This window comes from Nerophis ophidion, linkage group LG28, assembly GCF_033978795.1.
Source record: "Nerophis ophidion isolate RoL-2023_Sa linkage group LG28, RoL_Noph_v1.0, whole genome shotgun sequence".
Lineage (NCBI taxonomy): Eukaryota > Metazoa > Chordata > Actinopteri > Syngnathiformes > Syngnathidae > Nerophis > Nerophis ophidion.
The window spans coordinates 24,392,560-24,419,340 of record NC_084638.1 but is presented as its reverse complement, the minus strand read 5'-3'; the positions used below and the strand labels follow the sequence as shown (position 1 = coordinate 24,419,340).

The following is a 26,781-nucleotide window of genomic DNA, read 5'->3' as shown; positions in this document are numbered from 1 at the left end:
TCATTTGAATTTAGAGAAGAACTGCAGTTTTTTGAGATATGTTTTTTATTGTTCACAATCATTATAAAAGACATGATTGATTTTATATATACATATATATATATATATATATATATATATATATATATATATATATATATATATACATACATACGTACATACATACATACATACAGTGGGGCAAAAAAGTATTTAGTCAGCCACCGATTGTGCAAGTTCTCCCACTTAAAATGATGACAGAGGTCTGTAATTTCCATCATAGGTACACTTCAACTGTGAGAGACAGAATGTGGAAAAAAAATTAAAATAAATAAAGAATTTATTTGTAAATTATGGTGGAAAATAAGTATTTGGTCAACCATTCAAAGCTCTCACTGATGGAAGGAGGTTTAGGCTCAAAATCTCACGATTCATGGCCCCATTCATTCTTTCCTTAACACGGATCAATCGTCCTGTCCCCTTAGCAGAAAACAGCCCCAAAGCATGATGTTTCCACCCCTGTGCTCCGCAGTAGTTATGGTGTTCTTGGGATGCAACTCAGTATTTTTCTTCCTCCAAACACGACGAGTTGAGTTTATACCAAAATGGATACATGGATGATACAGCACAGGATTGGGAGAATGTCATGTGGTCAGATGAGACCAAAATAGAACTTTTTGGTATAAACTCAACTCGTCGTGTTTGGAAGAAGAAAAATACTGAGTTGCATCCCAAGAACACCAAACCTACTGTGAAGCATGGAGGTGGAAACATCGTGCTTTGGGGATGTTTTTCTGCTAAGGGGACAGGACGACTGATCTGTGTTAAGGAAAGAATGAATGGGGCCATGTATCGTGACATTTTAAGCCAAAACCTCCTTCCATCAGTGAGAGGTTTGAAGATGAAACGTGGCTGGGTCTTCCCGCAAACACACCACTCGGGCAACGAAGGAGGGGCTCCGTAAGAAGCATTTGAAAGTCCTGGAGTGGCCTAGCCACTCTCCAGACCTCAACCCCATAGAAAATTTGTGGAGGGAGTTGAAAGTCCGTGTTGCTCGGCGAAAGCCCCAAAACATCAATGCTCTCGAGAAGCTCTGCATGGAGTAGGGGTGTAACGGTACATGTATTTGTATTGAACCGTTTCGGTACGGGGGTTTCGGTTCGGTGCGGAGGAATACCGAACGAGTTCAACACGAACATATGAAGTCGCCGCCTATGCTAAAGTCTTAACAAGCTGCGCCGCTCCATTCTACCTCTGTCTGTACACAGCACCCTGCATTGTCCCACCCACACAACCATCTGATTGGTTACATACAAAGCCAATAAGCAGTGCATATTCAGAGCGCATGTCGTCAGGGCTTCAGTGTCGATGTCGAGCAGATAGGTCTTTAGCAGGGGAGCAACGCACTCTCCCCAAACTATATTCTAAGTCAACTACTTTCTAAACATCACTATGAGCCCGTTGACCTTCTAGAAACAAACTGCAGCTCAGCTCACTCGCAGTCCTGGCTTTAGGTGAAGGCTAGTTAGCTTTTAGCAAAACGTTAACTCATTTTGCGGTGTGTGCGTGTGTTACGGACAGTGTTGAGGTGTGTTGAAGCAGCAAAAAAGGACATTATATTAAATGAAGAGTTTCTGTCTCTGATAGTGTATAAAATAATTTAAGTGCATCATGAAGCCTACATAAACTCCATGGTGGTCAGGGATGAATTTTCAGCTATAGTTACATGAATCATTAGTAATGTAGCAGCCTAGTTTTGAATGGCAGGGTCCCTGCTATCACTTGTTGGTAAAAATATAACATTTACATGATAGAAAATAACTACAGGCTTCCCCAATGCTGTAATAAATTAAGCATGATGAGTTGACTTGAAACTGTTTAATGTTGCACTTTTTATATGTAGAAGAAAAGGTGTGTCATTTTATTTAATCAAAGCAACAACTTGAGGCAGTTTAATGTGGATTAACGTGGGCAGAATTATTATAGTGTTCCCAATATTAAAAGGATCAAGCCGTTGTTTAAAAATTTGGTAAATAAATACCCAAAAAATGTATATTTTATTGTTTTCTTACTGTACCGAAAATGAACCGAACCGTGACCTCTAAATCGAGGTACGTACCAAACCGAAATTTTTGTGTACCGCTACACCCCTAGCATAGAGGAATGGGCAAAAATAACAGCTACTGTGTGTGCAAACCTGGTAAAGACCTATAGTATCGTTTGACCTCTGTTATATGTCCAACAAAGGTTATATTACAAAGTATTGAGTTGAATTTTTGTTATTGACCAAATACTTATTTTCCACCATAATTTACAAATAAATTCTTTAAAATTCCTACAATGTGAATTCCTAGATTTTTTTTTCACATTCTGTCTCTCACAGTTGAAGTGTACCTATGATGAAAATTACAGACCTCTGTCTTCATTTTAAGTGGGAGAACTTGCACAATCGGTGGCTGACTAAATACTTTTTTGCCCCACTGTATATATATATATATATATATATATATATATATATATATATATATATATATATATATTGTTCATTAGGGCTGCGAATCTTTAGGTGTCCCACAATTCGATTCAATATCGATTCTTTGGGTCACGATTCGATAATATATCGATTTTTTTTTCAGCTTAAAAAAAAACCAAAATCCTATCTCAAAAAATTTGAATATTTCCTCAGACCAAGTAAAAAAACTGTATGCCATAATCAGCAATATTAAAATAATAAAAGGCTTGCAATATTTCAGTTGATGTGTAATGAATCCAGCATGTATGGCATTGTCATGTTTTTAGTTGCATTACGGAATATAAAGGACTTTATCACAATATTCTAATTCACTGAGACGGTGGTGGTACAGCTCGGTTGGTGGAGTGGCTGTGCCAGCAACTTTAGGGTTCCAGGTTCGATCCCCGCTTCTACCAACCCAATCACTGCCGTTGTGTCCTTGGGCAAGTCACTTTACCAACCTGCTCCCAGTGCCACCCACACTGGTTTAAATGTAACTTAGATCTTGAGTTTCACTATGTATAGTCCTTTAAGTCACTAGAGAAAAGCGCTATATGAATATACAGTATATGACGTATCAAAGCGCAAATAAATCCGTTACTGTTTGGTGTCCGTTAAATTGACTCCCACACACAATCCGTCGCCAGACCAGTGGTCGGACGAGCCTCGCCGGACGACGCCAACTCAACTCATCCCAACTACATTTGCCGCCAAGGACTTGATCCCCGAACTGATCGACGAGGACTTAAGTCCCAAAATCTCGCCGGAAATTGGCCCCCGTCGTCGGTTCGAAGACTGCATCTACCACGGGGAACAGGTACGTTCGAACATGCGCGTTTTGTCAAAGTAACGGTGCAAAGTCTTTATTAGGAACGTACATCATATTAATAGTCAAGTAAACACTTATTACACTGATTATTTTTGGATTTGTTCACTTTTAAGTCTTTTTTAAGATTCCCTGTACAGTTGAAGGGTATCCATTTTGTAAGGATATGCGACCCTGAAAGGGACAAGCGTTACAAAAAAGGAAGGATGGATGGATGTACTATAGTTAAATATGTGGCAAACGTTAAAAAGGCGATGTGAATATTTAATAGTAGAGTTGTACCCAGAATCGATTGGCCTACATCACCTGTGTCAAACTTGAGAATGTACTTCAATAAAGTACCTCATCTTTTTTAATAAAAAAATATTAATCCTTTCAATGTTGAAAGAATAATGCATGTTTTCTAAGCTAGACAATCATCCGACTGACCCCAAAAAAACACTATTTTAACACAGGGGTGTCCAAAGTGTGGCCCTCAGCTCCGGTTTTGTGCATATTGTTGGACAACAGTAAGGATATTTCAAAAAGAGCGATGATTCCCGCCGTGTAATTTCATTTGGCACCTGAGGCAATATCAATTTAACATTAGAGTTGGCCCGCCGCTGTAACACCACATTCACCGCTAATACTCATACTCGTCAACCCTCCCAATTTTCCCGGGAGACTCCCGAAGTTCAGTGCCCCTCCCGAATTTCTCCTGATTTCCACCCGGACAATAATATTAGGTGCGGGCCGTAAAAGCACTGGTTTTGGCGTTCTCTACATGTCGCCACGTCCGCTTTTCTTCCATAAAAACAGCGTGCCGGCCCACTCACATAATATATACGGCTCATACACACACACACGAGTGTATGCAAGGCATACTTGGTCAACAGCCATACAGGTCACACTGAGGGTGGCCGTACAAACAAGGTTAACACTGTTACATATATGCGCCACACTGTGAACCCACAGCAAACAAGAATGACAAACACATTTCGGGAGAACATCCGCACCGTAACACAACATAAACACAACCGGACAAATACCCAGAACCCCTTGCATCACTAACTCTTCCGGGATGCTACAATGTACACCTCCGATACCACCAAACCCCGCCCCAACTCAAACCCGCCGCCGAAAAAAGGCATTAAATTTGTGTTTTTATTTTATTTGATATGCCATTGATATTTTTTAATTATTATTATTTGAAACTGGATTTTGCATGTCACTATAAACTTACATAAGCCTTGCTTGGTCAATATTCAATGCAAAACTTGTTTGGGTCCCTATTAAGGGGTTAATTTGTTCAACCTCGGCCCGCGGCTTTGTTCAGTTTTAAATTTTGGCCCGCTCTATATTTGAGTTTGACACCACTCTTCTAAGGGGAAGAAAAGCTGAGAATTTTAAACTAATAACTCGGGGGTGGGGTGAAAATTGTGTAATAATAGTATTCATGGGCTTCACGGTGGGAGAGGGGTTAGTGCGTCTGCCTCACGATACAAAGGTCCCGAGTAGTCCTGGGTTCAATCCCGGGCTCGGGATCTTTCTGTGTGGAGTGACTGCGTGGGTTCCCTCCGGGTACTCCGGCTTCCTCCCACTTCCAAAGACATGCACCTGGGGATAGGTTGATTGGCAACACTAAATGGTCCCTAGTGTGGGAATGTGAGTGTGAATGTTGTCGTTCTATCTATGTTGGAACTGCGATGGGGTGGCGACTTGTCCAGGGTGTATCCCGCCTTCCACCCGATTGTAGCTAAAATAGGCACCTGCAACCCCAAAGGGAATAAGCGGTAGAACATGGATAGATGGAATAGTATTCACTGGGGCCAAAAATAACTGCGATACTAACGTACATCATATTAACAGTCAAGTAAGCACTTATTACACTGCTTATTTTTCGAGTTGTTGACTTTTAGGTGTTTTTCAAGATTCCCTATACAATTGAAGAGTACACCATCCATCCATCCATTTTATAAAGATATGTACTATGATTAAATATGTGGCAAAAGCTAAAAAAGGGATCTGATAGTAAAGTAGTACCCAGAATAAATTGGCCTACATCACCTGTGTCAAACTCGACAATGTGCGTCAATAAAGTACCTCATCTTTTTTTAATAAAAACATTTGTTCTTTCAATCCATCCATCCATTTTATAAAGATATGTAGGTACTATGATTAAATACGTGGCAAACGTTAAAAAAGGGATGTGATAGTAAAGTAGTACCCAGAATAAATTGGCCTACATCACCTGTGTCAAACTCGACAATGTGCGTCAATAAAGTACCTCATCTTTTTTTAATAAAAACATTTGTTCTTTCAATTTTGACAGAAAAAAATGCATGTTTTCTAAGCTTGACGTTCATCCGACCGACCAAAAAAACACTATCTTAACACAGGGGTGTCCAAAGTGTGGCCTGCAGCTCCGCTTTTGTGCATATTGTTGGACAACAGTAAGAATATTAAAAACATAGCGATGATTTATGATGTTCTGAGGGGGAAAAAGCTGTCAATTTGATGCTAATAACTCAGGGGCGAGGGGGTCCAAACTTTTTCCACCAACAGTCGCACAATGAAAAGCCAAAGTATGGGGGTGGGGCCTTTTGAAATTGTTTTATTTTGTTGATATATATAAAAAAAAAAAGATTAACACTGAAATTATGTATATATTTAAAGACAAAAGTTAAGGTCCGCTTTGTGTTATTAGTGACACTGTGTGCTATTAGTCATTTGTGTCAGTGAAGTCTTTTCACTTTTTCTTTACATGTTTAATGTTGTTTTATGAACCCCTGTAATAATTAATAACAACACAAAGCTGACACGAAGTGTTGTCTTGAAATATACAGGTTATGTCTGTTTTTAGCATTTCTTTTTGCTAAATAATAATTTATGAACAGGACGCCTGCATTCTGTACAGGCCACAAGTTTGCACACACCTTCTCCCCATTCAATGTGTTTTCTTTATTTTCATGACTATTTACATTGTAGATTGTCCCTGAAGGCATCACAACTATGAATGAACACATGTGGGGTTATGTGCTTAACAAAAAAAGGTGTAATTTGTTTTCTAGTTTCTTCAAAATAGCCACTTACTGCTTTGCACACTCTTTGCATTCTCTCGATGAGCGTCAAGCACACCTGTGAAGTGAAAACCATTTCAGGTGACTACCTCTTGAAGCTCATGGAGAGAGCCAAGAGTGTGCAAAACAGTAATCATAGAAAAAGGGTGGCTATTTTGAACAAACTACAATACAATACATGTTTTCAGTTATTTCACCTTTTTTGGTTAAGTACATAACTAAACATGTGTTCATTCATAGTTGTGATGCCTTCAGGGACAATCTACAATGTAAATAGTCAGGAAAATAAGGAAAACACATTGAATGAGGAGGAGGTGTGTCCAAACTTTTGGCCTATACTATATATTCCAAACATTTTTTTTGTTAGAATAAAATGCTTGCTTTCTTGACTTATGATTTTAAAAGCATGTACGTTATCTAGCAATTTGTACGTAGAAAAAAGAGACAAATAACATAGGCAAGTGTGTAATACTAATGTATATATGTGTATATATATATATATATTTATTCACTGTAACAATCGGCCCTTTGAGAGCAGCCATAACTGCGATGTGGCCCTAAGTGAAAACGAGTTTGAAACCCCTGGCCTACATAGTGCACTTAACTGCAGAGTGTACAGGGTGTTGAGCAGGTTTTTATAACACTAATATATTGCTGCTGTTTGTTTGTCCTAACATCTGCTCGTTCAGATAATGGCGCCTTTCAGTCATCTGGCCCCTCCTCCCCAAGCAGTAAGACCCCCAATGGCGTCCGTCAATCATCTGGTGCCTCCGCCACAAACAGTGAGACCCTCAATGGTGCCCGTCAATCAGCTGGCGCTACCTCCACCTCCACCGACAGTAAGACCCTCACTCATAAATACAAATGCATGTAAAGGAGCTTAAAAAAATTGTACTTTTCATGAGTGAAATGCTGACACCTGGTGGACATGTAGCGACTTTAACGATGTATCAACAGGTCAGCTGTGTTCCTGTGGTGATTCAGCCGGAGGTCATGGGCCAAAATCCTGTTGGACTTATGTAAGTAACACTGAATTATCAAATCTTCCGAACTGTGGAGTGCAGATATATACGTTGTGAAATGAGTTATTTACACAAAAAGATTCTGCAAATGTTTATTTACGTACTTTAATTGTTTCCAAGCAACGTCAGCAACAAGGCAGTAAAACGGCAGATCAAACAAAACAGAAGTCACTATCTGTGGAAGCAAAGTCTCCAATCAGACTCAATAACTCCACGGTGACATTTTGGTGAATTTACTGAAGAATTAGTGAAACTGAAACAATCCAAAAAATGCATGAAAACACTACTATCAAATATGTGATGGTTTAGTAAGTATGAATAGTTTTAGTTTTATTGTAAAACCAACAAATGTTGCTTGGGCTGATGAATAAAGAAACCATACGAGTAGAAACTCTATTAACAATTTTTTCCCTTGTGGATCAATAAAGTTTGTCAAAGTCTACGGAAAACTGGAGGAGGGAACGGCACTTGTGCTTCCGGTTTAAGGCGCTAAACAGATGTGCGATCTGCAGTGAGCGAATTCGTCCTAAATATGGCGCCAGAGCACAATAAGAAAACACACCTTTTTCAACGTCTCTCTGTGTTATATGCAGGGATGGGAATTTTCCTCGAACTGCGGAATTCCGCCGATTTTGGCGCCGCCGATAGGGGGGGTTATGTACTCGTGTTTTTTGTCTCTGCGTTGACCTAGTTATCAGTACAAGGCAGAGAATTCCCGTGAAAAATATGATGCCAATGTGTGAAGGCACCAGATTGGCTAGCTCTACTATCAGCTGACAACATCAACCAATGACATTGCCCGTTATAGGCGTCTGCATGCGTCGTTTGCCGACCATATCTAGTCCCTGATCCTCAATTATTGTGAGCGTTTCTGAACTCGTATTCTGTTTATATTGGTTGTTTATCGGCGACTAATCTGGAAGAAAAACACAGTAGCTCTCAACAGTTTCAGACACGGTGGCAGAGGGGTTAGTGCGTCTGCCTCACAATACGAAGGTCCTACAGTCCTGGGTTCAAATCCAGGCTCGGGATCTTTCTGTGTGGAGTTTGCATGTTCTCCCCGTGAATGCGTGGGTTCCCTCCGGGTACTCCGGCTTCCTCCCACTTCCAAAGACATGCACCTGGGGATAGGTTGATTGGCAACACTAAATTGGCCCTAGTGTGTGAATGTTGTCTGTCTATCTGTGTTGGCCCTGTGATGAGGTGGCGACTTGTCCAGGGTGTACCCCGCCTTCCGCCCGATTGTAGCTGAGATAGGCGCCAGCGCCCCCCGCGACCCCGAAAGGGAATAAGCGGTAGAAAATGGATGGATGGAAGATAGGAATGCTTCATTAGCGAAATATGTCGTTAAGTGGAACTGGGCATGGCTCGATATATCTATCAAACTGAAGGTGAAGATTAACAACAATATCGTAGAAGTAGACGAACTGATCAGCGATTTCATTGCAAAGTGCGATGAACCGGGACGTGCTCAGTGCTTATATTGCCAGGACATTGTGAACTATGGATCTCGGGGAAAGGTGGCACTCTTTGACCACGCCAAATCGGCAAGGCATCTAAGTAAAGTGAGTTTACGGAGAAGTAATTTTTCACTGGGATCTGCCTGCAAGCTGAAGTCAAACATCGTCACAAATGCAGCCTCAAATCAACTATCGAAGCCTCCCACCTCTGACTCGGCTCCTCTCACACCAATCTACGACAGACGAGTCGATTCAGAGGTACAATACACGATGTTTTATTCTTTAAATTAATAGATAAAACATATCTTGCATGTTTAGTACAGAATGAATCAATACAGCATGATGTTTTCTGCAAAATAACAGATTGTATGTGTGAAAAGCATGTTGTTAACTAAACTTTTAAAGCATGACAAACATGTAAGTTGTTCTATTATATAATATTTTTTCAATTATTGATTGAATTTTTCAAAAAGTGATCTTTGCATCTTTTTCAATCAATCAATCAATGTTTATTTATATAGCCCTAAATCACAAATGTCTCAAAGGACTGTACAAACCACTACGACTACAACATCCTCGGAAGAACCCACATAAGGGCAAGGAGAACTCACACCCAGTGGGACGCCAGTGACAATGATGACTATGAGAACCAAAAGCAATGGATGTCGAGCGGGTCTAACATGATACTGTGAAAGTTCAGTCCATAGTGGCTCCAACACAGCCGCGAGAGTTCAGTTCAAAGCGGATCCAAGACAGCAGCGAGAGTCCCGTCCACAGGAAACCATCCCAAGCGGAGTCGGATCAGCATCGTAGAGATGTCCCCAACCGATACACAGGCGAGCGGTCCATCCTTGGTCCCGACGAGCGGTCCATCCTGGGTCTTGACTCTGGACAGCCAGTACTTCATCCATGGTCATCGGACCGGACCCTCTCCACAAGGGAGTGGGGGACAGAGGAGAAAAAGAAAAGAAGCGGCAGATCAACTGGTCTAAAAAGGAGGTCTATTTAAAGGCTAGAGTATACAAATGAGTTTTAAGGTGAGACTTAAATGCTTCTACTGAGGTAGCATCTCGAACTGTTACCGGGAGGGCATTCCAGAGTACTGGAGCCCGAACGGAAAACGCTCTATAGCCCGCAGACTTTTTTTGGGCTTTAGGAATCACTAATAAGCCGGAGTCCTTTGAACGCAGATTTCTTGCCGGGACATATGGTACAATACAATCGGCAAGATAGGATGGAGCTAGACCGTGTAGTATTTTATACGTAAGTAGTAAAACCTTAAAGTCACATCTTAAGTGCACAGGAAGCCAGTGCAGGTGAGCCAGTACAGGCGTAATGTGATCAAACTTTCTTGTTCTTGTCAAAAGTCTAGCAGCCGCATTTTGTACCAACTGTAATCTTTTAATGCTAGACATGGGGAGACCCGAAAATAATACGTTACAGTAATCGAGACGAGACGTAATAAACGCATGGATAATGATCTCGGCGTCTTTAGTGGACAAAATGGAGCGAATTTTAGTGATATTATGGAGATGAAAGAAGGCCGTTTTAGTAACGCTTTTAATGTGTGACTCAAAGGAGAGAGTTGGGTCGAAGATAATACCCAGATTCTTTACCGAGTCGCTTTGTTCAATTGTTTGGTTGTCAAATGTTAGAGTTGTATTATTAAATAGAGGTCGGTGTCTAGCAGGACCAATAATCAGCATTTCCGTTTTTTTGGCGTTGAGTTGCAAAAAATTAGCTGACATCCATTGTTTAATTTCATTAAGACACGCCTCCAGCTGACTACTCTCCGGCGTGTTGGTCAGCTTTAGGGGCATGTAGAGTTGGGTGTCATCAGCATAACAGTGAAAGCTAACACCGTATTTGCGTATGATGTCACCTAGCGGCAGCATGTAGATGCTGAAGAGTGCAGGGCCAAGGACCGAACCCTGGGGAACTCCACACGTTACCTTAACATAGTCCGAGGTCACACTGTTATGGGAGACGCACTGCACCCTGTCAGTAAAATAAGAGTTAAACCAAGACAGGGCTAAGTCTGACATACCAATTCGTATTTTGATACGCCTTGATAAAATATTATGATCGACGGTATCAAAAGCTGCGCTAAGATCGAGGAGCAGCAACATAATGACGCATCAGAATCCATCGTTAGCAATAGATCCTTAGTCATTTTTGCGAGGGCTGTCTCAGTAGAGTGATTAGCCCTGAAACCGGATTGAAAGGTTTCACATAGATTGTTAGACGCTAAGTGTTCATTTAGCTTTTTGAAGAACATTTTTCCTTTTTCAAATTAAACTTTTTGTGCATTGGATTCAACTTGTGTTCATTTTCTAGGCCTTGGTCCTTGGAGTTATCGCTGAGCATTCGCTGCCACTGTCATTTTCCGCAGTCCTTCTTGAGACAGCAAAATAGTTGGCCAAGGATCCCAAGGCAATGAATCACATGGCTTTAGAAAAAACTACTGCTTCATACAAGATGAGATTTGGATTGGCGAAGACCTTCCAGGAGGAGACCATTCATGATCTTCGCACTTCACCTTTTACCTTGAATATTGATGAGAGCACCAGTAATAATGACAAGCGTGTCCTTGCTGTCCTTGCCAGCTACTATTCAAGGAAGAGGTCATCTGTTGTTGTGGAGCAGCTTGCCTCCATTGAAGTAGTGAAGGTTGACACTCAAAGTCTACTGACAGTCCTTGAGGAATTATTTTGCAAGCATCAAATTCCTTGGTCAAATGTGGTCTCCATTCTTATGGATTCTTGCAGCGTCATGCGAGGCAGCAAGAATGGACTTGAAATTAGAATAAAATCAGATAGATGGAGACTCATGCCACCATGTTCACAACGCCTGCAAGAAATTCAGCAGTCCGTTTGAAAATTATATCAAACATCTTCAGTCTGATATTCATAATGATCTGACCTCAAGCAGTTCTTTGAGGAAATTTGCATGATACTGGGAATCAAATTCACAATGCCGGATCGTTTTGTCAACCATAGATGGCTTTCGTGTTTTGATGGATGTAGAAATAAAATGCCTATGATGCCTGCAATGAGGGTGTTCTACTTTGCATTCTTGGACACATCAGATAAGGATCTCTACAAGGAACCCACTCTAAGAATCCTTACTGACCAGAATATAACGGGCAAGGCAATTAAGAGGATTAAGGAGATATGGCAATTACTGGAAAAGAAGAAATTCACAGATGATGGAATGAAACGCAAAAAGAGGATTGCAGCCAAAATCATAGTTCATAACAAGAAGATGATGCTAATCAGCAACTTCTACCTGGCTGTACTACCATTGCTGAAGGACTATGTCTTACTTTTCCAGTCTGCTGAACCCCTCATCCATGTCCTTCATGAACAGCAAGAAGATCTCTTCAGGAATTTCCTGTCTTGCTTTGTAAAACCTAAGTGTCTGATTGGCAAATCTGCGAATAAATTGAAGTCAATGGATTTGAATAGCGACAAAGGACAATTTTTGGACATACAGCAGATGTTTGTAGGAAAGAGAAATGATGACATCATCAAAATGAGTCACAAGAAGGACATCATTATTACTGATTTCATGAAGAGAGCAGCTTCTGCTTATGTCTTAAGATCTCAACATCTGCAGAAGAAACTGCCCTTGGACAATCCAGTCTTGCAGGCATTGCCTTCCTTAGACCCATGTGCAACAGGACACAGCGAGACTGCCAGAGCAATGGAGAAATTGGGAGAATTGTTGAAATCATTCCTGCTGAATGACCAACAAGAGAGCCTTCCAAGGGAAATCAAAAACTTTCATGTGGATAATTTTAGAGAGCCTGAGGAGGGTGACTGGATAGACGTCTGGTGGAAAGACGTTGTAAATAAGGACAAGTACTTAGCTCTAGGAAGAATAGCCATGGCATCCATGAGCTGTTTCCATGGTGCTAGGTTTGAATCATCATTCAACACCATGGGAGACTTCTTAGATGTTAGATCATGTAGGATGAAGATTGAAAACTTCAGTGCTATATAAACAGTTAAGTATGGTTTGAAATCCAGAGGATCTACAGCTGTAACACACTTCAAAAAGAAGGATTTCAAGCATGAATCTGTAGATACGAATCTAGTTATAAACTTTAAAAAAGCAGCTAGTTGCCATCATAAAGAAAAATAAATGAAAAGACAACAGAAAGAGGAGAAGCAGCACCAATTATGTAAACAGAATGACCTTCTTGAAACAAGAGCAACCTTCAAGAGGAATCAAAACAAGGCAGCACAAGTTGCCAGAACTGCCCATCTGAAAACTCAGAAGAGAAAAGCAGTTGAAAGACTAACATCTTTGGCAGCTAAGAGGAAAAAGTTGTGTTAACTGTGTATGAAACACACCTTATAGATGTGATAATTTTGAAATAAAATGTGCTGTCTGTAGCAAAACTCGTGCTTGGGTTCTGATGGATCACAGGAAGGTGGCACACTCCAGGCAGCGATTACACTTTTTTAATATCTTTTCGTTACACTCAAATATATTTTCGTTATACTCAAATGTCTTTTGGACTTTTCAGCCCGTACTTGCAATCATCAGTCCTTATCGGGTTTGTCCATCACTCTGCGTTCCTCCCGCTTGTGCCTCCTGTTTGCGTCTCTTCCGTGTTCCTCCCGCATCAAGGTCTCTCGCGCTGCTAATAAAGGAACAGGTGATTAGATAACTCGTTCCAGCTGAGATTATCCACTCACCTGTCAGCTGCTTCATGACCGATCTCTGCACACACGCCCCTTTCCACACTGTCTTTCAGAATTTAGAAATAATAGATATTTGGATAAACTTGTATATTAAATATAGATTTGAATGAGAATGTTAATATTGTCTTGAGACATGTGATTTGAAAGAAAAGGTGCTGTCTTTCAGTCTTTGTAAAGAATGTGATTCTGGGTAGGCCTAAACTTGTATGTAGATTATAGATTTGAATGAGAAAATATTGTCTAGTTAAGACATGTGATGACTGTCTCTCTGCCACCATTTTCCGGAAGAAAGTTTTTAGTCTAATGTATTTCAAAATTTTTGTATTTTGAATTCTTGTTAATCCATTTGTAGGCCTACTTTTGTCTATAATCCAAAAGGGTGCAAACACTTGATATATGTGTAAACTTGTATACATACATTTCATCACATGATACATTTTTATGAAAATATTTGCTAATAAATGTGAAATTTTAGTCAGGAGAATATTGTTAGATTTTGACTCAAAATAGCAGGAAATAGACCCTAAGCTAACATAGTTTTCAAAAATTTTCTGGGGGGACATGCCCCCAGATCCCCCTAGCAGGCGTGCACAATGTGCACTCGGGTGCGGCCTTCGGCAAAGTGGTGTTTTAGGATTAAAACATTTTCAGCTGATATTTTAAATCTTCATTCCCATCTCTGTATATGAAAACTATTTTTGGAGTCCAAAACCTTATGTCCATTAGCATAAAGAAAATAAAAGATGCAATCAATCCATCAATGATTATTTATAAAGCCCTAAATCACAAATGTCTCAAAGGGCTGCACAAGCCACAACGACATCCTCGGTTCAGACCCCACATAAGGGCAAGGAAAAGCTCACAACCCGGTGGGACGTCAATGTGAATGACTATGAGGCGGCATAGCTCGGTTGGTAGAGTGGCCGTGCCAGCAACTTGAGGGGTTGCAGGTTCGATTCCCGCTTCCACCATCCTAGTCACTGCCGTTGTGTCCTTGGGCAAGACACTTTACCCACCTGCTCCCAGTGCCACCCACACTGGTTTAAATGTAACTTAGATATTGGGGTTCACTATGTAAAGCGCTTTGAGTCACTAGAAAAAAAGCGCTATATAAATTTAAAGAAGAAGAGAAACCTTGGAGAGGACCGCACAAATGCGGTTGAAATTAATGGGATAGATAGCTAAAAATGCTAAAAACATGTAAAAAGCGCACCAAGTAACAATTAGCACGTGCTGCTGGACACAACATGGACGGATTAAACACTTGTACATGGAGACGTGGAATATTTCTATTCCATCCACGCTTCGTAAAGCTAAACGTTTGTACGGTGAAGGGTTCGTAAATCAATAATACTTAGAGATGTCCGATAATATCGGCCGATAAATGCTTTAAAACAGATCTGGACAAATTAAGGCCCGGGGCCACAAGCTTTTCAATCTGGGCCACTGGACATTCCCCCATTTTTTTTTTAGATCTTTAAGATGTAAGTCTTGAACTATACAACATATTTCAATGGTTGGAATCTGCGCTTTTGCATGATATTTTAGTGCAGGGGTCGGGAACCTTTTTGGCTGAGAGAGCCAAGAAGCCAAATATTTTCAAATGTATTTCCCTAAGAGCCATATAATATTTTTTTTTAACACTGAACACAACGTGTGCATTTTTAAGTAAGACCAACATTTCCAGAGTATAATAGGTCTCTTATTCTTTGTATTAACACTGTTATTCTGAATTTAACTGTGGAGGGGGCGTGGCCTGCGGGCCTGCAGCATAGCGGGATGTTGCCAGGACCGGCCTCGAAATCAGCGACAGGTGCGTAGACGGCCCACCTGGGCCTTGTTATCTAATCACCTGTCGCTCTGTTATAAGCAGCAGCCAGGAGGAGAGACGGGATTGATTGATAGAGCCAGAGCACGAGTAAGGACGAAAGAGAAAAAGACAATTGCTGGAAAGCAACTGAGAGAAAAAAAAAATCAAACAATATTGTAACCCTAAAACAGGCTCTTGGTGGGTTGAAGAACCCCAAGGAGGGCAAGCCCCACACTAACCAATAATAAATAAATTACTTCTTACCATTAATGCAACTTCTTGAACATAAAAAAGCATGAGAATGTTTTATATTTTGAACGTTATTTTTAACACTGCGATTACAAGTGGAATTTTTCATTACTTATCGTGTTAAGCAATGTCAGCTCAGATTTATCCGAGAGCCAGATGCAGTCCTCAAAAGAGCCACATCTGGCTCTAGAGCCACAGGTTTCCTACCCCTGTTTTAGTGAATAGTGATCTACAAAGTAAATAGCCATGAAAGTAAAGAAAACACATTGAATGAGAAGGTGTGTCCAAACTTTTGGCCTGTACTGTGTGTGTGTGTATATATATATATATATATATATATCATATTGTATACCTGCTAACATGTAGTGTGTGTGTGTGTGTGTGTGTAGGTGTAGCAACAGTCAGCTGCTGTTCGAGATGGAACCTGGAGAGGAACCTGCCACCTTCTTTACCAACCCTCCTCCAAACTCATCAAAGTAACTGTGGTGCACTACCTCCCACGTCCACACGGGGGCGACTCACGCTGTTTCCCCGTGTGTTGCAGGAGAAAGAAGAGGACAGGGGACAACGAGGACGGGCCTTACATCAAGAAGCCTCCAAACGCCTTCATGCTGTTCATGAAGGACCAGCGTCCCATTGTCAAGGCCAAGTTCCTCAACAAGGACAGCGCCACCGTCAACAAAGCCCTCGGCCAGATGGTTTGTTGTTGTTGTTGATCTTCATGGAGTTGTGTACTGACAGTGCCATGTTTTGCAGTGGAAATCTCTGACACCACTGGAGCAGGAGAAGTATTTCCAAAAAGCCGATGGCCTCGACCAAATCCATGCCAACATGTACCCGCAATGGTCTTTCCGAGACAACTACGTATGTACACCAACAAACACACACAAACATATTTTATACCTTCTTGAGACCTCCGAAAAATGCCTACCTCTTTAGGACCACCCTTTCTAGATATATAAAGATTTGTATTTACAGTATAAAAAGAACAATATATACATACCATGCAAATATAAAAAAGCTTGTGTGTGAAAACATTGTTGGAATTTCACAAGAAAAAGGTCACAATTCAACAAGAAAAACTTAGAATTGTGGGAGTATTACGATAAAAGTCATCATTTTACTCAACACAAGTCAACATTTTACAAGAAAAACAAAACATTTGTGCAATATTATGATAAAAGTTGGAATTTTACTCAATAACAGTCGCAATTTTACTAGAAAAGTTTACAGTTGTGATCAAAATTATTCAACCCCCTCACAATTTTGGTGTTTTAGCAAGTTGGACATTTATTCCGTATTTTGTTTATAGTCATATCAAATAAAGATGTGTCAAATAGACAAATGCAACTTAAATTGTAACACTGTATTTGACAAAATACCAAAAAAGGACATTTTTCTTAATATCTCATTGACAAAATGATTCAACCCCCTAGTTCCATGCATCTTTAGTACTTAGTAGAGCAGCCTTTGGCAGTAATGACATCCTTCAAAGGTGATACATAAGCGGACACAAGCTTCTTGCAAGCATCTACAGGTATTTTAGCCCATTCCTCTTGGGCAAAGGCCTCCAGTTCATTCATATTCTTGGGCTTGCGTGCTGCAACTGCCTTCTTCAAGTCCCACCACAGCTTTTCTAGAGGATTGTAGGCTGTGAAGGCCACTCCAGAGTCTTCCAGCCTTTCTTATGCAACCACTCTGTTGATTTGGAGGTATGCTTGGGATCCTTGTCCTGTTGGAAGGTCCAACGTCTCCCAAGCCTCAGCTTCCTCACTGACTTCATGACATTTGCAGCTAATATATCCTGCTAGGAAATAGAATTCATAATGCCTTGAACGTGCTGGAGATTCCCGGTACCTGAGGCAAACAAACAGCCCCAGAGCATGATTGACCCCCCACCATGCTTAACAGTAGGCAAGGTGTTCTTCTCTTTGTAAGCTTCATTTTTCTCCTCCAGACATAACGTTGATTCATAGGCCCAAAGAGTTCCACTTTTGTCTCATCACTACATAGAACAGTTTCCCAAAACCCTTGGGGTTTGTTCAGATGATTTTTGGCATACTGGAGTCTATTTCCTTGTGCCTGGTAGTCAGAAGTGGGGTGCGCCTGGGAGTTCTGGCATGGAGGCCTTCATCTCGTAGTGCGCGCCTTATTGTCTGGGACGAAACCTGCGTTCCCCCCTCTACAATGTCCTGTTGTAGTTCCTCAGCTGTTACCCGGGGGTTTTTCACCACTGTACGCACACAGCATCCTCTTTCTACCACGCCCAGGTAGTGTTTCCACTGTGCCTTTAGCTTTAAACTTGTGAATTATGCTCCCAGCTGTGTCTCTTGGAATGTGTAATGTCTTTGCTATTTTCTTATATCCATATCCTTTCTTATGAAGAGAAATTACCTCCTCTCTTGACTTCTTTGACCACTCCCTGGACTTCACCATGTTGCAAATACACCATTGACCATCTACAAGAAGCTGAGCATCACAGTCTTTTTCAATCAGTTTAATTGTTGCTCGTTATGGTTCTAATCACATCTACAGGTGTTTTCAACACCTGATTGAAAAGACCTTATTCAAATTCTGTTCTTAAGAGTTATGATAAATGGGTTGTACTTGTATAGCGCTTTTTTACCTTCAAGGTACTCAAAGCGCTTTGACACTACTTCCACATTCACCCATTCACACACGCATTCACACACTGATGGAGGGAGCTGCCATGCAAGGCGCTAACCAGCACCCATCAGGAGCAAGGGTGAAGTGTCTTGCTCAGGACACAACGGACGTGACGAGGTTGATACTAGGTGGGGATTGAACCAGGGACCCTCGGGTTGCGCACGGCCGCTCTTCCAGTGCGCCACGCTGTCCCTGCATGATCCTCAGGGGGTTGAATAATTTTGTCAATGAGATATTAGGAAAAATGTCCTTTTTTTGTATAAAATACAGTGTTAAAATTGAAGTTGCATTTGTCTATTTGACACATCTTTATTTAATATGACTATAAACAAAATACGGAATAAATGTCCAACTTGCTAAAACACCAAAATTGTGTGGGGGTTGAATAATTTTGATCACAACTGTAACATTTTGGCAATTTTATGAAAAGAGTCATAATTTTACTCAACAAACGTCGCAATCTTATTAAAAAACTTCAACATTTTGGCAATATTATAATAATAATGGGAATTTTACTTGGCAAAATTATGACAAAAGTCATAATTTTGGCGGTATTATAATAAAAGTCGTCATTTTACTCAACACAAGTCAACATTTTACAAGAAAAAGTGAATATTTGTGCAATATTGTGATAATAGTTGGAATTTTACTCAAAAACAGTCGCAATTTTAAAAGAAAAGCTTAACATTTTGGCAATTTTATGAAAAGGGTCGTAATTTTATTCTACAAAAGTCACAATTTTATAAGAAAACTTTAAAATGTTGGCAATATTATAAAACTAATCAGAATTTTACCTGGCAAAAAGATGACAAAAGTCATAATTTTACTAAAAAAAATCCCTATTTTACAAGAACAACCAAAAAATGAGCAATGTTGTGATAAAAGTCAGAACTTTATATGACAAATGACTCCAATTTGTATTAAAAAGTTATAATTTTACATTAAAGAAGTAATAATTTTACGAGAAAATATTGCAATATTACAGAAACAGAAAGAAAATGAGATACTGTTCCCAATTAGAAAAAAGTCGACACATTGTGGGAGAAATACTGCTTTTAGTTTATTTTTATTTATTTTTTGTTTGTAACTGGTTTTTGATCTTCATTATTTACTTCACGTTATTACAGTATGTCTCCATATACATATTTTATTTTTATGTTTTTAATTATTTTTAGCCAAAGGGGGCTCATTTTAATTTCTTACACATATTATTGTATGTTATACCTTCTTGAGCCCTGTGAAAATTGCCTACCTCTTTAGGACCACCCTTTCTAGATATATAAAGATGTGTATTTACAACATGAATAATATATATGTTTTATGCAAGTAGTAAAAAGCTTGTTGTGAAAAATGAGTTGGAATTTCACAAGAAAAAGGTCACAATTTCCCAAGAAAAACTTATAATTTTGGCAGTATTATAATAAAAGTCGTCATTTTACTCAACACAAGTCAACATTTTATAAGAAAAAGTGAACATTTGTGCAATATTGTGATAATAGTTGGAATTTTACTCAAAAACAGTCGCAATTTTGAAATAAAAGCTTAACATTCTGGCAATTTTAGGAAAAAGGTCGTCATTTTATTCTACAAAAGTCTCAATTTTATAAGAAAACTTTAAAATGTTGGCAATAGCATAATAATAATCTGAATTTTACTTGGCAAAATGATGACAAAAGTCGTCATTTTACTCAAAAAATGTCACTGTTTTACAAGAACAACCCAATTTTATAAGAAAAAAGTCAACACATTGTGAGAAAAAAACTGCTTTTAGTTCTTTCATTTTTATTTATTAATTTTTTGTTTGTAATTGTTTTTTAATCTTCAATATTTACTTCAAGTTATTACAGTATGTCTTTATATTCATATGTATTAATTTTAAAAATACATTTTGGCCAAATGGGGTGCATATCAATGTCTTACACACACTTGTTATTTCATATGCTGACCATAGGGGGAGCACTTTTAAAACCGACACAGTCAATTAGAAAAATGCCTCCTTTTTGGGACCACCCTAATGTTGATAGATGTCACCAGCAGGGGTGCAAATGAGACATTCTCTATCAGATGCAATGTTATTGGGACCATGATTTATGTCATCACTTGTTCACACCTCCTCATATGAAAATACTTTTTCTTCTTGATGTCTCAAGAAGGGTACAAATGCACACACACACACACACACACACACACACACGTGCAGCCAGTTGACTAAGTGTTGTGTGTGCAGGGCAAAAAGAAGAGGAGGAAGTGGAGAAACCCAGCAGGTAAGATATTCATTGTTATAAAGCAGTGAGTGTCTCAGCAGTCTATAACTATGCACTGTCTGTGTAGTATCACTGTGTCATGTTACAGCTGCTTTGTTTTTCATGAGTAATTAGGCCTACTACGCTACTGTGTGGTAACGCTGTTCATCATGGCCGTACTTAGAGAGCCCAGTGTTTTCTGAGGCCACACTGAAATGCTCATGTTAGAAACACAAGCCCGGACTTCTAGGTAATAATGTTAGAAACGCAAGACTAGACTACACTACTAGTTAATAATCCATTAGACTGGACAACTTGTTAATGTTAAAAACATGAGACTAGACTACTAGTTAATGATGTTAGAAACATGAGATTAGACAACTTGGTAATGTCAGAAACATGATACTAGACTACTACTTAATGTTAACAACATGAGACAATACTGCTAGTTAATAATGCTGGAAACATGACACTGAACTACTAGTGGATATTGTTGGAAACATGAGACTAGACTACTAGTTAATGTTAGAAACACTAGACTACGAGTTACTAATGCTAGAAACATGAGACTAGACGACTCGTTAATAATGTTAGAAACATGAGACTAGTTAATGTTAAAACATGAGACTAGACAACTCGTTAATAATGTTAGAAACATGAGACTAGTTAACAATGTTAAAACATGAGACTAGACGACTCATTAATGTTAGAAACATGAGACTAGTTAACAATGTTAGAAACATGAGACTAGACGAATCGTTAATAATGTTAGAAACATGAGACTAGTTAACAATGTTAAAACATGAGACTAGACTACTAGTTAATGATGTTAGAAACATGAGATTAGACAACTTGGTAATGTCAGAAACATGATACTAGACTACTGGTTAATGTTAACATGAGACAATACTGCTAGTTAATAATGTTGGAAACATGACACTGAACTACTAGTGGATATTGTTAGAAACAAGAGACTAGACTACTAGTTAATGTTAGGAACACTAGACTACGAGTTACTAATGCTAGAAACATGAGACTAGACGACTCGTTAATAATGTTAGAAACATGAGACTAGTTAACAATGTTAAAACATGAGTCTAGACGACTTGTTAATGTTAGAAACATGAGACTAGTTAACAATGTTAAAACATGAGACTAGACTACTACTTAATTTATTTATGTCAATATAAGAGTTTATTTGCTAACCAGTTGAGTTTATTTAGGATCCCCATTAGTCTACACCGCAGTGGAGACAATTCTTCCTGGGGTCCAGGCAATAACAACACACAATCACAAAACAAAAGGTTAAAATGCAGTACAACATGATCAACTCATAAAATGTCATAATACATAAATAGCAACAGCAAACAACAACAAAAAAATATATGTTACATAATAATGTTCATACCAAAGATAAATATAGCAATATAAAAATAGATAAATATATTTTTGCAAAACTGAAACAAAGAACCAATGGCTTAAAATATACACATTAATCTACCAAAGACAAACAATAAGTAACGAAAAAGTACCTTCCATCCATTTTCTACTGCTTATCCCATAATCAATAAAATAGTCAATAAAAACAGTCATGACCATAGGTACAATCTAGAATAATCTATTTCCGCAATACCTCTCCTTTTAGTCTATTCTTAAAAGCCACTATGCTGGTGATTGATAGCAGATATTGTGGAAGTGGATTCCAGTAAGTGATTACCCCATACATTACAGTCTTTTTCAAAACATCACTTTTGGGTTGAAGACGGGTGAGAGCACCTCTTAGGGCTAGCCTGGTACCATATTTATGATTGTCACTAGCCTGGTACCATAGTTGTGACCGTGGTACCGTAGCTGTGACTGTCACTAGCCTGGTACCATAGTTGTGACCATGGTACCGTAGTTGTGACTGTCACTAGCCTGGTACCATAGTTGTGACCGTGGTACCGTAGCTGTGACTGTCACTAGCGTGGTACCATAGTTGTGACCGTGGTACCGTAGCTGTGACTGTCACTAGCCTGGTACCATAGTTGTGACCATGGTACCGTAGTTGTGACTGTCACTAGCCTGGTACCATAGTTGTGACCGTGGTACCGTAGCTGTGACTGTCACTAGCGTGGTACCATATTTATGATTGTCACTAGCCTGGTACCATAGTTGTGACCATGGTACCGTAGTTGTGACTGTCACTAGCCTGGTACCATAGTTGTGACTGTCACTAGCCTGGTACCGTAGTTGTGACTGTCACTAGCCTGGTACCATAGTTGTGACCGTGGTACCGTAGCTGTGACTGTCACTAGCCTGGTACCATAGTTGTGACCATGGTACCGTAGTTGTGACTGTCACTAGCCTGGTACCATAGTTGTGACCGTGGTACCGTAGCTGTGACTGCCACTAGCGTGGTACCATATTTATGATTGTCACTAGCCTGGTACCATAGTTGTGACCATGGTACCGTAGTTATGACTGTCACTAGCCTGGTACCATAGTTGTGACTGTCACTAGCCTGGTACCATAGTTGTGACTGTCACTAGCCTGGTACCATAGTTGTGACTGTCACTAGCCTGGTACCATAGTTGTGACCGTGGTACCATAGTTGTGACCATGGTACCGTAGTTGTGACTGTCACTAGCCTGGTACCATAGTTGTGACTGTCACTAGCCTGGTACCATAGTTGTGACTGTCACTAGCCTGGTACCATAGTTGTGACTGTCACTAGCCTGGTACCATAGTTGTGACCGTGGTACCGTAGTTGTGACTGTCACTAGCCTGGTACCATAGTTGTGACTGTCACTAGCCTGGTACCGTAGTTGTGACTGTCACTAGCCTGGTACCGTAGTTGTGACTGTCACTAGCCTGGTACCATAGTTGTGACCATGGTACCATAGTTGTGACTGTCACTAGCCTGGTACCGTAGTTGTGACTGTCACTAGCCTGGTACCGTAGTTGTGACTGTCACTAGCCTGGTACTGTAGTTGTGACTGTCACTAGCCTGGTACCGTAGTTGTGACTTTCACTAGCCTGGTACCGTAGTTGTGACTGTCACTAGCTTGGTACCATAGTTGTTACTGTCACTAGCCTGGTACCATAGTTGTGACTGTCATTAGCCTGGTACCATAATTGTGACTGTCACTAGCCTGGTACCATAGTTGTGACTGTCACTAGCCTGGTACCATAGTTGTGACTGTCACTAGCCTGGTACCGTAGTTGTGACTGTCACTCGCCTGGTACCATAGTTGTGACTGTCACTAGCCTGGTACCATAGTTGTGACTGTCACTAGCCTGGTCTCATAGTTGTGACCGTCACTAGCCTGGTACCATAGTTGTGACTGTCACTAGCCTGGTACCATAGTTGTGACCGTGGTACCATAGTTGTGACTGTCACTAGCCTGGTACCATAGTTGTGACCGTGGTAGCATAGTTGTGACTTTCACTAGCCTGGTACCATAGTTGTGACCGTGGTACCATAGTTGTGACTGTCACTAGCCTGGTACCATAGTTGTGACTGTCACTAGCCTCGTACCATAGTTGTGACTGTCACTAGCCTGGTACTATAGTTGTGACCGTGGTACCATAGTTGTGACTGTCACTAGCCTGGTACCATAGTTGTGACTGTCACTAGCCTGGTACCATAGTTGTGACCGTGGTACCATAGTTGTGACTGTCACTAGCCTGGTACCATAGTTGTGACCGTGGTACCATAGTTGTGACTGTCACTAGCCTGGTACCATAGTTGTGACTGTCACTAGCCTGGTACCATAGTTGTGACCGTGGTACCATAGTTGTGACTGTCACTAGCCTCGTACCATAGTTGTGACTGTCACTAGCCTGGTACCATAGTTGTGACCGTGGTAGCATAGTTGTGACTTTCACTAGCCTGGTACCATAGTTGTGACCGTGGTACCATAGTTGTGACTGTCACTAGCCTGGTACCATAGTTGTGACTGTCATTAGCCTCGTACCATAGTTGTGACTGTCACTAGCCTGGTACTATAGTTGTGACCGTGGTACCATAGTTGTGACTGTCACTAGCCTGGTACCATAGTTGTGACTGTCACTAGCCTGGTACCATAGTTGTGACCGTGGTACCATAGTTGTGACTGTCACTAGCCTGGTACCATAGTTGTGACCGTGGTACCATAGTTGTGACTGTCACTAGCCTGGTACCATAGTTGTGACTGTCACTAGCCTGGTACCATAGTTGTGACCGTGGTACCATAGTTGTGACTGTCACTAGCCTCGTACCATAGTTGTGACTGTCACTAGCCTGGTACCATAGTTGTGACCGTGGTACCATAGTTGTGACTGTCACTAGCCTGGTACCATAGTTGTGACTGTCACTAGCCTCGTACCATAGTTGTGACTGTCACTAGCCTGGTACCATAGTTGTGACCGTGGTACCATAGTTGTGACTGTCACTAGCCTCGTACCATAGTTGTGACTGTCACTAGCCTCGTACCATAGTTGTGACTGTCACTAGCCTGGTACCGTAGTTGTGACCGTGGTACCATAGTTGTGACTGTCACTAGCCTGGTACCATAGTTGTGACCGTGGTACCATAGTTGTGACTGTCACTAGCCTGGTACCATAGTTGTGACCGTGGTACCATAGTTGTGACTGTCACTAGCCTGGTACCTTAGTTGTGACTGTCACTAGCCTGGTACCATAGTTGTGACCGTCACTAACCTGGTACCGTAGTTGTGACTTTCACTAACCTGGTACCGTAGTTGTGACCGTGGTACCATAGTTGTGATTGTCGCTAGCCTGGTACCATAGTTGTGACTGTCACTAGCCTGGTACCATAGTTGTGACTGTTACTAGCCTGGTACCATAGTTGTGACCGTCACTAACCTGGTACCGTAGTTGTGACCGTGGTACCATAGTTGTGATTGTCGCTAGCCTGGTACCATAGTTGTGACCGTGGTACCATAGTTGTGACTGTCACTAGCCTGGTACCATAGTTGTGACCATGGTACCGTAGTTGTGACTGTCACTAGCCTGGTACCATAGTTGTGACTGTTACTAGCCTGGTACCATAGTTGTGACCGTCACTAACCTGGTACCGTAGTTGTGACTTTCACTAACCTGGTACCGTAGTTGTGACCGTGGTACCATAGTTGTGACTGTCACTAGCCTGGTACCATAGTTGTGACCGTCACTAACCTGGTACCGTAGTTGTGACTTTCACTAACCTGGTACCGTAGTTGTGACCGTGGTACCATAGTTGTGACTGTCACTAGCCTGGTACCATAGTTGTGACTGTCACTAACCTGGTACCGTAGTTGTGACCGTGGTACCATAGTTGTGACTATCACTAGCAAGCAACAGCTGAGAATACAGACATGAAGGTATGTATAGATGTTTTTTAAAAATAGAATCAAACTACACGCTAGTCTTTCAGCAAGTGTCATCCAACACAATTCATGATGCATGATCTCAATGCCGGTCCTAAATGAGCAATGGAGAGCTAGTCTGGCTGCTCTGTTTTGGGTAAGCTGGATTTGATTCAGATCTTGTTTAGATGCATTAGAGCAGATTGTTGGGCAGGAGTCAAGATGTAACAATACAAGGGATTGTATAACTTGCTTTGTAGTTGTGTTAGTTCAAAAATAGGCACTTCTTATGATCGAAATGCTTCTGCTCATTTTTGTCACTATTTTTTTTAAGTTTTGCTTCTGAGTATGTATTTAATTTTTCATTGAACAATTCAAACATACATAAACAATGTATAGACACATTAAGTTACGTTCGGTATAATATGAGTCAATGTTTTTTTAATATTTCAAAACATCACATAAAATCCAATCCTCCTAAAAACAAACCCGTTGAAATAAAAGTAAATATGATAAACTTACAGGTGCTTATTTAAAACCACTTAAATCATTCCAATAAATATAGTAATTTGAGGGATTTTTATTGTTTTGTACAATCTTCCAAGATTGAATTAAAGGGGAACATTATCACCAAACCTATGCAAGCGTCAATATATACCTTGATGTTGCAGAAAAAAGACCATGTATTTTTTTAACTGATTTCCAAACTCTAAATGGGTGAATTTTGGCAAATTAAACGCCTTTCTGTTTATCGGTCTTTTAGCGATGACGTCAGAACATGACGTCACCGAGGTAACACACCCGCCATATTCATTTTCACATTACAAACACCGGGTCTCAGCTCTGTTATTTTCCGTTTTTTCGACTATTTTCTGGAACCTTGGAGACATCATGCCTCGTCGGTGTGTTGTC

The 26,781-nt window shown here is 40.4% G+C and overlaps 2 protein-coding genes across 8 annotated transcripts in view; one reads left to right on the top strand and one right to left on the bottom strand.

Moving 5' to 3' along the window:
- Positions 1-26,781, bottom strand: part of LOC133545526 (gastrula zinc finger protein XlCGF57.1-like) — a 403,569-nt gene that overhangs the window by 99,194 nt on the left and 277,594 nt on the right. The gene's annotated exons all lie outside the window — the stretch shown is intronic.
- Positions 1-26,781, top strand: part of LOC133545530 (zinc finger protein 135-like) — a 129,988-nt gene that overhangs the window by 74,869 nt on the left and 28,338 nt on the right. Inside the window, exons 4-10 of one of the 4 annotated variants that reach the window (XM_061891204.1) lie at positions 3,139-3,308; positions 7,066-7,215; positions 7,334-7,395; positions 16,019-16,105; positions 16,174-16,327; positions 16,386-16,493; positions 20,524-20,560. The exons of the other annotated variants lie outside the window; for them this stretch is intronic. Coding sequence (XP_061747188.1) covers positions 3,139-3,308; positions 7,066-7,215; positions 7,334-7,395; positions 16,019-16,105; positions 16,174-16,327; positions 16,386-16,493; positions 20,524-20,560 — 768 coding nt within the window. The remainder of the gene's footprint in view (positions 1-3,138; positions 3,309-7,065; positions 7,216-7,333; positions 7,396-16,018; positions 16,106-16,173; positions 16,328-16,385; positions 16,494-20,523; positions 20,561-26,781) is intronic. 4 annotated transcript variants of the gene reach the window in all.